We start from the raw sequence: 12,886 nt of genomic DNA, 5'->3' as shown, positions 1-12,886 counted from the left end.
TTCACAAAAGCCAATTTCTAAAACATTCCTCCCAATCTCTCTATGTTCAGCAACTCCCCCTAACCCCACAGTCTGCTGCAAACAGCGGAGAATGAGCTTTTGGTCCCTTGAGCCTACAATCCGTGGTTCTGTTTCACATTATCTCAGGGATATAGGATTTCTCTGACGGTTTTATGTCCCCCAGCCCCCACCTCTACTGAAGATTAGCTCTCTTCGCGAAGTATATGAAACACTATTTTCTCCTAGTGGATTAGCCACCAGATTAAAGAATCTTAGCTATTTACCTTCCTCATGGCTTTACAGCAACTCCTTTTAAGTGAACACAGCTCTCTTTTCCATATCACTGTTTCCCCCAAAAAGAGAAGCTATAAAAAGTGGGTCCATTCAGACCATTCATAAAACTGGGTGCTCCTGGGACCCATGGGGTGCTGCTCACGCCTGAAGGGAAGACCTGAGCCACAGCCCCACTGACACTGGGGCGGGTTCAAGCACATCTCTGCCAGCCGTGTACAGGCCACCAGGGAAGCCAAGTGTCTGACAGAGACAGGCCCCAAGGTGTAGGCCAGCAGTCATGCTTGGCCATAGACTCTGCTGGACTCTGACTTCAGGGTGAGTCCAAACAGGGCTGAGCATGGGCCTTGGCTGCCTTCTGCATCCCATTTCTTCAGAGACTGACTTTCCTAACAATCCATATAGTTAGTCAACTACTTTCCCAAGACTCAGTAAAATATGATCATTCTAAGCCCGAGAGACAGCTTGATAGCTTGCTGGAGGCCTGGAAGTCTCAGTATAGCCTGGCAAGTTGGGCTGCAGCTACTACCCAGCAAGACCACCTTTGGGAGGAAGAAGGGCATAAGCCACCAGGGATGGAGTCTCAAGGCTCCCCCGTCCTGCCAAGCATCCACCGATCCACAGTGGGGAAACCTGGTCAATCATCTTGGCGGGTTTTCTGGAGCCACTGGCTGGGCCCAGATCAGAAGGGCAGGGGGCACACAATTGCTTCCCAAATGCCGTGCTTAAGTTCATGGCTTCCTCTGCTTCTTCAGCCATGGGCACTGTGGGCATGATGAGGGTCTGTACCCATAGTACAGGCCTGGATCAGAGTCCTTTATAGAGTGCCAGAGAGGAAGCAGCAAGCCCAATTGCAGCCCTTCCTGGCCCTGCTGTGGTGGTGCTTCATTCAGGAAAGCACCAAGTAGCCATGGGGTCAGCTGTGATGAACAAGGCTGTGGCTTGCTTAATCTCAGAGCCATGCAGGCCAGTTTGGGGCTCCTGTCATAACACTCACAGGCCCCTTTCTTGTGGCCTGTGTTTGGCCTTTCCTTGGAGGGCCCTCAGGTCCTAGAGGAGCAAGAGCAAATCACCTGGAGTCCCCTCCCTTCCCCCTCTCAGAACAAGCCTAGATTCAGCCCGAATGAGATGTCTCTGCAGGGGCCTCTCTGCCTGCTCCCAGCCTCTGCTCTCCCCGAGCCACTCCTGCCCGCCATCTCCCAGCCCTCCCCCATCTCCAGGCCTGCTCAGAGCTTCACAAAAGAAATCTCATACAACCGACCATGAACATTCCCAGGCCCCAGAGGTAACCACAGCCACTGCCAAGCCCATCTGGCAGGCAGGGACCTTCAATCTGCAGCCCCTTTGGGAAGCAGGTGCTTTCTGCTGCAACTGCAGACAGGGTAGAAGATGGAAAACCAGAGTTTTCTGCCAGACCCCCAAGGGAGTTGCCATGCAGTTCCCCCTACAAACATGAGCTTGCCCGTTTTTGAGTGCTGCTTGCAGGCTGCATGCCACGAGGGAGGCAGGGTACTGGCCCTGACTGGTGAATTGGGGAAGATGCAGGCTCCCCTGTCCTTCCACATTTGCAAAGCCAGAGGTGCCCTTGGGCAAAATGCCAAAAATAGTAACAGAGCTGGGGTAAGGCCAGGGGCCCAGACAGACATTTCCCCCCATCCCTCTGCTACCAAGTTTGTCCCTGGCACATACCAGACAGTCTTGAGTCCCTTGTCCCCCAGGAAGTAGCCTCTTACCAGAAGGAGAACAAGCCTCTTGTTTCCAAACCCCTACACAGAAGTTCCGGCTGTCCTGAGTATGACTCTGGCCAAAGGGGCAGCCATGCAGGTCCGTAACAAGGAGGGTGGCCACATGCACTCTGGACCAAGTAGGTGAGCTGGCTAGAGGTGCTGACGCAGAGAGGGGGCCCATCTTGCAGAAACAACCCAACACCACCCTTATGGCCCTACCCGCAAGTGGGAGCAGTGTCAGGAGGGCTGCACATGCCTTCCTGGGATCATGGGAAGACGCATCGGATGACTTTCACTCTACACTCTCCCAACAAATTCTGTCTGGCACATGTGGGAGGACTGATCCCGAGGGAAAATGGTGTAACTATAAAACTGGGGGTCTGTTTCCATAAGCAACAGCAGGCCCTCCCAGGAAAGAGGGATAGAGACAACCCCTGAGAGTGGTGAGGCAGCTTGGCCCACATCACGGCCAGGTGCTGCCACCTTCCCCACCAGTGTGGCACCAGATGCCTCACCTGAGCAGCCATCAAACAGGAACTCCCAGGACCACCATGGGGTGGGGGACAGCAGGTTTAAGGTATCTTGAAGCAAATAAGGCCATTCTCTGTCCCCAAAGCAAACAGGCAAAATTCCTTGGCCCTGCTGAGTTAGGACAGCAAAACGCAATGACTTGAACATTTAAGAAAATCAAACGCCAAAGAGACCCAAACATGCAGGGCTGGCGGGCCTGCTCCCTGCCTGCTCCCCACTGCATGCATTTCAAGTCCCGGAGCCCAGCAGCCTCCATGAGTCACAGGAACCGGAACGTGACATCACAGCATTGCTGTGGCCAGCCTGAAACACTGCGTGCCATAAAAAAACAGTTGGAGCAGGAATTTCATGGCTTGGTATTTTTAAAAAGCAGCAAGACGTGAAACTGGAGTCAAAAATAACTTTGCTGTGGGCTTCTGAGGCAAAACCACCAAGCCACGTGTTGGGCCTGTGCCGGGCCCCCTCACAGCAGCCTCCCCAGCTCCTGGGTCACTGTCCACACGTCCGAGTTCCACTCCCCTGCCCTAAGGAAAACCCAGGGCCTCTGTAACTTCCGGACACCACTGGAACCTCTGTTACTCCTGAGGACAGCCAAGCACTGTGCAGCAGCCCTCTGGCCTCTTGAGAGTCCATGAAGGAAGTCACGGAGCCAGCGTAGAGGTGAGCTCCGCAGCAGTGCTATTTGTGGAAACAGCCTCTCCCTGCTCACTGGCAAGTTTTCTGGCACCTGTGAAAAAGACCCCGAGATCACCTGGCAGCACCCCCAAGGGCACCAGGGTCAGGGCCAGGGCCTCTGCCTGCATACCCACTGAGCGCCCGTTCCTGAGCAGGTGGGCCTCGCAGCCTTGGGGTCCAGCCTGGAGTCCTCCAGGGGTGCTCAGAAAGGAGGAGTCTGGCTTGGGGGCAGACAGATGAAACAAGGCCCCAGGGGAAGTCCTGCCCCCTCCACCCCCTGAGAGGCTGACCTCTGCTGCTCACCTCATGGCATAGACAGACAGAGGGGCAGTGCTTAAAATTTCCCCTCAGTGGAAAGTCAAAAAGAGGCAGTGCTGGGTCTGAGCAGCTGCAGCTTCTGACTCCTGATCTGGGTTTTCCTCTGGACCCCTTGGGCCTCTGGACTCGAACCAACTTTCTCAGAAGACTTGAGGCAGGCCCAGCAGGTGAGTGACCCCAGGGCAGCCACAGGACAGGTGTGTGCTCTCTCGGGAGGGGTGGGTCTCAGGACAGGTTCACAGTAGGAGCCTTGAACCTTTAGGACTGGTGTGCCATATTTCAATGGGGCAGAAAGCTCATAGTATATGACGCCCACGCTCCTGACCTCAGGCCTAGCAGCTCCTGAGAATTCCTATAGGGAGCTTGAGGAACAAAAAGTCCTCCTAAGAAAATCCTCAATTCCATTGTTACAAAATACATGTTCCCTAAAAACCATTACAATAACTACATTCAAAAAACGGCTGTCACAGGAAGTACAGTATACATCTTTGAAGAGCTTCCATCTTGGCCCCTGTTGCCTAGGTCCAGGTTCGAAGCTCTAATCTTATGGGCCCTGATACATGCCTGACTTTTAACAGTGTCTACGTGCACCCGAGTGCCTCTGTCACCTCCTGTGTCCTCCTCCTTACTGGGGTTGGGGAATGACTTATTTCTCCCCTCTCTTATCCTCCTGCCTAGCCAGGCACTAGAGTCTCACAGGCAACTCAAAAGCATTCCTGGGACTTCAGTCCAGCGTTATGGAGACTATGGAATGTCCACTCCTGTCATTCCGGTGCCACCAGCCTGTCCCGGTCCTTTCCCATACTGCTCCCCAGAAAACATCGACCCACTGCTGTGCTTCACAGAACAGCTGGCACCAGTCTAGCACACCCAGTTAACCAAGAGCCGCGCAGCAGAGCTCAGAGGACCCAATGAGGCATCTCTCCCTATTTTACAAGGGAGGAGACTGAGGCTCTGGGATTGACATCACCTGCCCAAGGTCACCCAGGTGATGAGTGGTGGAGGTGTGCCCAGGCTGATGGGCAAGTGGCTCACTGGGTGAACACAGCAGCCCCGAAACCCAGTGAGGAACAGTTGTTCCCTGCAGCTGGTGGGGCCGTATCAAGCTGAACAATCCCCAGCTGCTCAAAGCATGGTATCAGCTGGGATCGGGGTCCCAAGAAGCTTAGCGAAGAAACCAGTGATACCCCAAAGAGTAAGCTCACTGTTTGCTGGGGCAAGGAGGGGTTACCCCCACACAGGGGCAGGCCAGGGCAAGGGTGTGTATGCTCTTTGGCTGGTGACCTAAGGGGCTCAGCCTGCTGGGCTCTCTGCTCACAGAGCCCCGGGCAAGAACTGCTGGCCTTACCTTTCAGGAAGGTCAAGTTTAGTTTGTAGACGTTCTTGATGAAGACATCCCTAACTCCACCAAAACTGGCAAGGGAAGCTGGGGAGGCTCTGACCCACAGTGGTTGGGATCAGGATCACCTGGCCTCCTGGAGAAGCCTCTGGGTGGACCCTGAGCCTGGTCCAGGCACAACAACCCATTATTAACATGTTATCTGCACCTGGCATGATACTGCTGCCAGCCGCCAGGTGGGAGGATAAAGTGAGGGCCACGTGGGGAAGTCCCTGCAAAGTGGCAAGCTTCAGCTAAAACCAGGAGGATGCCAACTATGATGAGGATGTGTGCCCCACACTCTGAGGACTTCCCTTCTAAAACAACTATGTGAGGAGACCTGAAGACTGTACCTGCTCGGCTTGCAAGGTCACCCCAAAGTCTATTTTCCCCATATACACTTTTGAAAAATAATGTACAGATTTTATAAAAAAAGGCATTCATAAAAAAGGAAAACACCAACCCCATTTCTGGAATAAAAGGGTTTCTGATGCTGCCCAAGGCCGCCGAGCTAGGCAGTGGGGAAGCCAGGCAAACAAACCCCAAGGGCAATTTGGTTTCCTCTTGGTCTGAAAGGCCTCTTGGCCTGGGAATGCTGGGGGAAGCTGCCCCACTTGCTGGCTTGCTCCAGAGACCAGGAGCCTTGCAGGGGCCAGCCACAGTGCTATTTGTCTCATCGTCCCCAGGGGTGGGGCCACGACAGCATCGCCCCTTGCTCGAGTCTCAACTTCTGTGTGTCCCTATCTCCACTCTACCCCAGGCCGTCAGCGAGGGTCAGGCCTCGACTCTGCTCTGCCTAGTATCCTGCCAGGTGAGGGTGAACTCATGGGCTGCTGCTTCCGCCACCCCACACCAGAGGACCCATGGCCTTGACCTGGTGTCTGGACTCTCACTTGTCTCCAACGACTTCAGCTGCCAGCTCCCCTGTGGAGGCCTGGCTCCGACCTCGGCAGATTCAGTACTGAGTTCTTCCTGAAAGTGGGACTGGGTCTCACACAGGACCCACCATACAGAGTGGGTGCAGTGGATGTGTGTGCAGAGAAGGAACCTGCCACCTCTGCTCTGAGGGCCAAGGAATGGCGAATGGCTCTGCTAGGCAGGGAAGGGTCTAGCTTCACGAGGCAGTGGGGAATTAAGGGAGCTATTTCTGGTGCTGTCATGAAGATTCCCTGGCCCCAGGCCTTGGATAATGACAATGGCAGCAACAGGAGCAGCACCCAACACATCAGCAGTGCACGGCGTTGTCAGGTACTGTTCAAGGAGCTTCCCACACGCTGACACGTTTAATCCTCCCAAGAGGCCTATGAAGTGGGTACTATTATAAGCTCTGTGTTCCAGATTTGGAAAGTGAGGCACAGAGACTCAAAGTGACTTGCCCAAGGCCGCTGAGCTAGGCAGTGGGGAAGCCAGGCAAAGCTCGAGCCACTCCTCTCTACTGGCTCACTCAGCTTCCTGGCTTCCAGGCCTTTCCTTTACAGAGGAGCTGCTGAAGGGGTCACCCTAGGAAGGACTGAAATTGAGTCCCTGACCCTCGGACTGATGCCAGACAGGCCACAAACATCCACAGAGGTGACCTCGCCACATGGGGCCATACCAGCCTGTTGAGCAGGAAGGCAGGCTTTGAAGACTGTGAGCCTCTGTAAAAGGGTATCCTACCCAGGGGCTAGAGGCTCTGCGACTCACTCAGAAAACACCCCTGGCCACCGCCCACTGCATCCCCATGGCTCTCCCCTAGAAGGATGTTCTGCAGGATGGAGGCCTGAAGGACCTGGAAGGCAGCTTCCCTCTGAAGTAGACTTCCCTGTTGGGGAGGGAAGGGGTAATGGCAGGGATAGAGAACAGCACAAATCACATGGATGACTCCGTAGTAGGAATCAGTGTTGGGGTGGCTGGGCACCCCACCCCTCTAGAACACAAAGGCTCTTCAGGACTGGGCAAATGGCGAGGAGTGCTCGCTGATGGGGTAGTACCTGAGACCAATATCCACAGAACAAGTAGGAAGCCCAGCTGAACAAGCCGCTTGGGAAGATGGATGGCGGTGGATGCCTGGCACTAAGCTTCAGGGGAGGGCCGGGTCTGTCTGGACCAACAGAGGGGGTCTGCTGTGGGCCTGCCTCTGCTGGGCCAACGCCAAGGGAAAGGCACAGGGAAATTGTCAGCCCCTGGTGGAGATTGCTCTGGCTGTGGCTGGAACACCTCAGCTAGAGAAAGCCCCAACTCCAGGAGATAAAGCGGGGCCTGGAAGACAACTAACAGCCATGCCCGAGGAGAACTTGGCAGGATTAGCACAAAGGCACTGTGCACGGTTCTGAAAATGGGTTGAACTTTAAGGCCTCAGCTGGCGCTTCGTCTGTAGAACTCTAGTTTCCTTGGGACACACTGAGTCCGTCAAGAACATTCCTCACTTTGTGGCATCCAGAAACACAGACACTGTCAGTTTTGCAAAGCAGGTGACTACCTGATATTGTTGGCATCTGGTTGGGGGTGGTCTGCTGTTTGGAGTTGCAAACAGGCTGAATGGTGTGAGGTAGGACCAGGGTGTCACAGAGGGATTGAGACATCGAGACATCAAGACACCTAGACACCCAGCCATGGGCCAAAGGCCACAGGCTACAGGCCAGCCTTCACTTATTCTCTGTGATGCAAGTTTCTTAAAAGTTACTATCATACTCCTAACTGTGAACACATAACAAAACCTTCCATGTGCACCCCTAAAACACAGTGACAGGAAATGTTTTTAGTGTTATACTCCTCTGGATCCAATGAAGCTATTTTTAACCACCTTCTCAGACTTAATTTCCAATTTTATCCTATAAAGTTCTAATTGATTCCACCTCCCCTAATCTCTCACTTGACGAGGCTGTGAAAAACATTAGGCAGTTGCTGACGGATTTGAAGTGGGGTGGTTTTTTAAGTCTTTGCATGCTGCTCACATCTCTCTCAACACATGCCTTCTTCTCAGCTTAGCAGGCTCTCAGCAAGGTCTGTACACGGTGCCCTGGAGTCCCGGAGCCCCCAGTCATGACAGCTGGCCTTTCCCATCAAGAGTGCTTTCTTCAGTGGGCCCAAGGTGTGCTGTCCCAGCTGGGCTCTGATGACACACCTGCAAGAGCTTTTCTCCCTTAGCCCATGATCCCAAGCTGGGGAATGGATACCATGCCATCTCAGCTCCATTTCCATTAGTGACATCAAGGGTCCTTTGTGTCCTCCATGTGAGCTGGACTGGAGGCCACTCTTCCTGCCTCCACACCCCCCATCCCTTTCTCTTTTCCTCGTGGGCCACATGTGTCCCTCATATAGCCTCACTCTATCCATGTGCTGGCATGGCAGAGGAGGATCTGCAGAGTCCCAGCCTGGCCTCAGGAGCCAAGGACACGAGGCTAAATCCTACCTTGCCCCCCACCCCACCACCACATATCCACACGCCAGCCACCTGGAGCTTTGCTCATCCCCCTGATGTGCCCATGGCCTTTCCAGAGCCGCAAGCAGGCCACTCCCTCTGCCAAGACCACTCTTCCTCCCTCAAGTGAGATGGCTCTGCCGGGTATGCCCCTAGTGCTGGTCACCACCTCTTGTCAGGGCATTCTGCCCTTACTGAAAGTGCTGCACAACGAGCTTGTGTTACGGCTGCCAACCTATACTCCAGAGGGCGGGCCCATATCCATCTCAGTGACGAGGGTGGTCAGGGCCACAGCTAACATTTATTGAGCCACTACCTAGAGCCTGGGATGGGCCAAACATTTCCCAGAGTCATCTCTCTTAATTCTCACCATGAACATGGCAGGCAGAGCCCACAACCACCAGCACACTACAGATAAACATACCAGGGCTTGGAGAACTAAAGGGATTTCCCTAAGGTTTCTCGGAGGATATGGAAAGGGCCAGGCTCAAACTCAGAGCCTAGGCTCTCAGAAGCCCTGACTCACTACTCAGTTCCCTGGTATGCCCCTACAGTGCCCATCTAGCAGAGTGGGAGGAATAAATAAACACGGTGTTACTTTCAAAGCTCTGCAGCAGCCCACGTCAGCTCTGGGTGAGCACATTCCAGGAGGACTCAGCATTGGGGATTTTGGAATCTAGTGGTCTGGCCAGGGCTTGGATGGCGCCAAGAGCCAGGATCCCCGGGAAGGCTCTGTAATGTCATTAATCTGAACTGAAAAACAGGTCCATTATAATTATGTTTTTTAAAAATCCAGCACCTGTTGGCCAACTTCAAAGGGTCCAAATGCGGGACCAAGTGTAGATGATGGGAGAACCCGCAGCGTGGCCTACCTGAGTGAGGACGTCCAGCTGGCCCACGATGTGCTCCAGAGTGCTGGTCAGCGTCTGGGGCATGCTCACGGGCTCCTGGGGCTGGCTCTGCACAGACTCCACACTCCTGCCTCTGCCTGAGGGGACAGGGAAGTCCACTTCTGGCTAAAGACAGAGAGAAAAAAGTCCCTCAGTCTATCCAATGCTTGGAGAAATACTGAGAGGAACAGCCCCTCCAAAGGATTAAAGGGAAAACCACCAGCAAACTTGAAAAGGTAAGCTCCAAGTGTCAGGGAGAAATGGCAGTGTGATGGCATTCCCACATCTGGGTCCACACGCCCACCTTTCCAGGCAGAGGCCATAAATGAGGTGTGGAATCAGAACACCTGGTGGTCCAGGAAGGAAGGTGCCTGAGGAGGGCAGGTGGGCCAGTGAGTGGCCTCAGCCTGTTCTTGGAGGCCTGCAGGGAGGCTGGCTACCCACCATCTCTTCAAGCAGCTGGCACCCACCAGCAGGCATCCAGGAGAGTCCAGAGATGCTAAAGCCTGGCCTGGGCCTGAAGTCCCTCCTCTTCCTGGTCAGCTCAACTCTAATTCCCCACCCTCCACGGGCATGTGCCAGGCTTCACAAATGCCTCTCCCAGTGCCCAGGAGCTATGGCCCAGAACTTGGTGGGAGTGTGGGTGGCAGTGAGAGAGGGGTGTTCCAACCCCACCCCGGCCTAGATCCCCTAAAAAAACAAAGATTTCTGTGTGCATGTCCCAGGCTGGCAGGAATCAGAACTCACAGGACAGGCACACCTGGGCTGCTTCAGATAGTACTCCAGGAGGTGAGGGGCTTAGTGTTTCTGCCTAAGGCCCTTCAGCCCCCAAATTCAGAAAAGTCAGCCCCTTGCTATATGCACAAAGGCTTCTGTGGACCTAGGAAGTGCTGTGCATATGTTCAGTGGGCAGGATGCTAGAGCCATGGGTGTCCAAGGGCAGGGCTGCCAGATGCCCCAGTTCTGGTCTTAGCACCCGCAAGTCCTCTGTGGACTTGTTCCCTGTGGGAATGCAGCTCAGCACGTGGACCCTACCTGCATGTTTTCCTTTATTAGGTAAGCATTCTATTCTCATAGACCACAAACTTTCAAGGGCATGCTGATTTGAACTTGGAATAACGCAGGCCCTCGTGGTGGCTACAGGAGAACTTGAATGAGACACGAGCCAGAGGGATGTTCTTGAGAACATGAGCAGCACCATGTCCACACGCCTATTGTCAGCATGTCGGCCACTTACGTGGCCATTTCATAAGACTTCGGCCATCAGGGCTGGGTCTCTTCCAGTCCTTCAGGAATCAATGTGCTTCAGATATCAATGCTTACCAAGAAGCCCATCCCAAGGCCAGGCGTGGTGGCTCACGCCTGTAATCCCAGCACTTTGGGAGGCTGAAGCAGGTGGATCACCTGAGGTTAGGAGTTCGGGACCAGCCTGGCCAACACGGAGAAATCCCATCTCTACTAAAAATATAAAATTGGCAGGGTGTGGTGGCACATGCCTGTAATCCCAGCTACTCGGGGGCTGATGAAGGAGAATCGCTTGAACCCAGGAGGTGGAGGTTGCAGTGAGCCGAGATCAAGCTATTGCACTCCAGCCTGAGCAACGAGAGTGAAACTGTCTCAGAAAAAAAAAAAAAAGAAGAAGAAGAGAAAAGAAAAAAAGAATCCCATCCCAAAAGGAAATTTCAGAAGCCCAACAGCCCAGCCAGGATAGACTTCAGCCCTCCACAGTGGCCCCCAGACTAAGGTAGTTCTGTCAGGAGACACAGCAGAGTATAGTGGTGAAGGCTGGTGACTCAGACAGTCACTGACCAGCTCTGGGCCTTCACTTCTTCGTCTATAAAACGGGGATGATGACTGGGCCAGTCCTTTAAATGGCTGGGCTGTAAGAGGCGCTCATCGGAAGCCACCAGCAGGCCTTTCTTGAGAAATATTCGGTGCTGTGCCCATTCCTTCCAGAGGACCCACTAACTTGTAGACACGCACACTCTTCCACTGAAGGAAGGGTGTGAGCAGACAGCTCTTCTGTCCCACAGCCAGCACTGTCATGGAATAGGCCAGAGACTGGTGCTGCTGGCTGCCTAGGAAGGAGGGAATGGAAAATCTGAGTGTTTCTGCAGAATGGCCCAGAAATGGACAGCGCTGAGCTCAGCCTCTGGAAGCATAGTGGATGCTGCAGGGAGGCAGGGTGAGTACCACTGACTTTAGCAATAGAAACCCTCCTGGATGAGCCAAAGCTGAGCCAGATCTAAGGAAGTATCAGACAGTAGCCACGGCACTCCAAGCTGGAGAGGTGACCTTTACAACAGAGGGTTGGAGCAGCCACCGTGTTTTCCCATCTAAACCACACTTTCATAGGCTGTCTCCATTTTACAACAAAGAGAACTGAGGCACAGTCAGAAAATGACTGTCCAAAGGTAACCGGTCTCACACTCCAGGGCTGCCATGAGCCATTTCCCTGCCTCCTTGCCCACTCCCATCAGAAAACATCACAGCACTTAACACTCCACCAGTCCAGCAATCGCCATGGTTTACTTGGTCTCCACTGGGTGCCCTCATTTAATGTCACCTCACTTAATACATGTCACCTCACTTCATCCTTATGATGGCCCTTCCCAATAGGCGTTATTAACCTTACTTTTCAGATATGAACACAGACTCAGAGAGGTTAAGTAACTTGTTGTTAGTCACCCAGCAAATGCCAGAATTAGAATCTGAACCCAAAGTGCAGGCTCTTCTTGAACATCAGACAGCCTCTGGCAGGTGACATTGGCTGTAGCTGGGCTTCGCTGTGCACGGCTCCTCTTCCACGTCCCTGTGGAGGCCTCTGAATCCTGGGTCTAATGCTTTTTGCGTCACTTCCCCAACCCAGCTGCTCTGGAATGATTGCCCAGCACAGAGCTGAACTCAGAGCAGGCCCTCCACAAACACTTGACACCTCAAAAAGCAGAGCCCACCGAGGTGAAATTCCTGTATAGGGAAGCCTCCCCACTGTGTGCGCTGCAGCAAAGGGCCAGCGCCCCGCCCCTCATGGCTCTGTAGCCACTCACCTACATGCCAGCACGCTGGAGCTGTGGCATTTCATGAGAGCTTGGCAAATAAGCAAGAAAGCAGAGATAAGAAAATGACACGCAAGAGTGGGAAGAGACAGTCATACCACAGCCATGAGTAATGACAGCGGTAGAGTAACCCAAGCAGCATTTAAATGCAAAAATCACATCAGTATTTTGTCTGTTCAACATCAGAGGCTCCTAGGGGTTTTACCTGGTGGTTCTCAGTTAAATATAACATGAATAAAATTACACCAATAGGCCAGGCATGGTGGCTTATGCCTGTAATCACACCACTTTGGAAGGCCGAAGTGGGCAGATCAGTTGAGGTCAGGCATTTGAGACAAGCCTAGCCAACATAATGAAACCCCGTCTCTATTAAAAATACAAAAATTAGCCAGGTGTGGTGGCGGGCACCTGTAATCCCCAGCTACTTGGAAGGCTGAGGCAGGAGAATCACTTGAACCCAGGAGGCGGAGGTTGCAGTGAGCCGAGATTGCACCTCTGTACTCTGGCCTGGGTGACAAAGGAAGACTCCATTTCAAAAAACAACAAAGTAATTCTCACTAAAATAACAACAAAGATTAACTTACACATATACCTGTATAGATCTACATCAATTCAACAAC

The 12,886-nt window shown here is 53.3% G+C and overlaps 1 protein-coding gene across 2 annotated transcripts in view; it reads right to left on the bottom strand.

Annotated features, from left to right (window-relative positions):
* Nucleotides 1-12,886, bottom strand: part of POC1A (POC1 centriolar protein A) — an 85,654-nt gene that overhangs the window by 15,405 nt on the left and 57,363 nt on the right. For both annotated transcript variants that reach the window (XM_003936591.2, XM_003936593.3), the window contains exon 10: nt 9,193-9,336. In XM_003936591.2, coding sequence (XP_003936640.1) covers nt 9,193-9,336 — 144 coding nt within the window. The remainder of the gene's footprint in view (nt 1-9,192; nt 9,337-12,886) is intronic.

This window comes from Saimiri boliviensis, chromosome 8 (genome assembly GCF_048565385.1).
Source record: "Saimiri boliviensis isolate mSaiBol1 chromosome 8, mSaiBol1.pri, whole genome shotgun sequence".
NCBI lineage: Eukaryota > Metazoa > Chordata > Mammalia > Primates > Cebidae > Saimiri > Saimiri boliviensis.
This window is presented reverse-complemented; position numbering and strand designations above follow the sequence as displayed.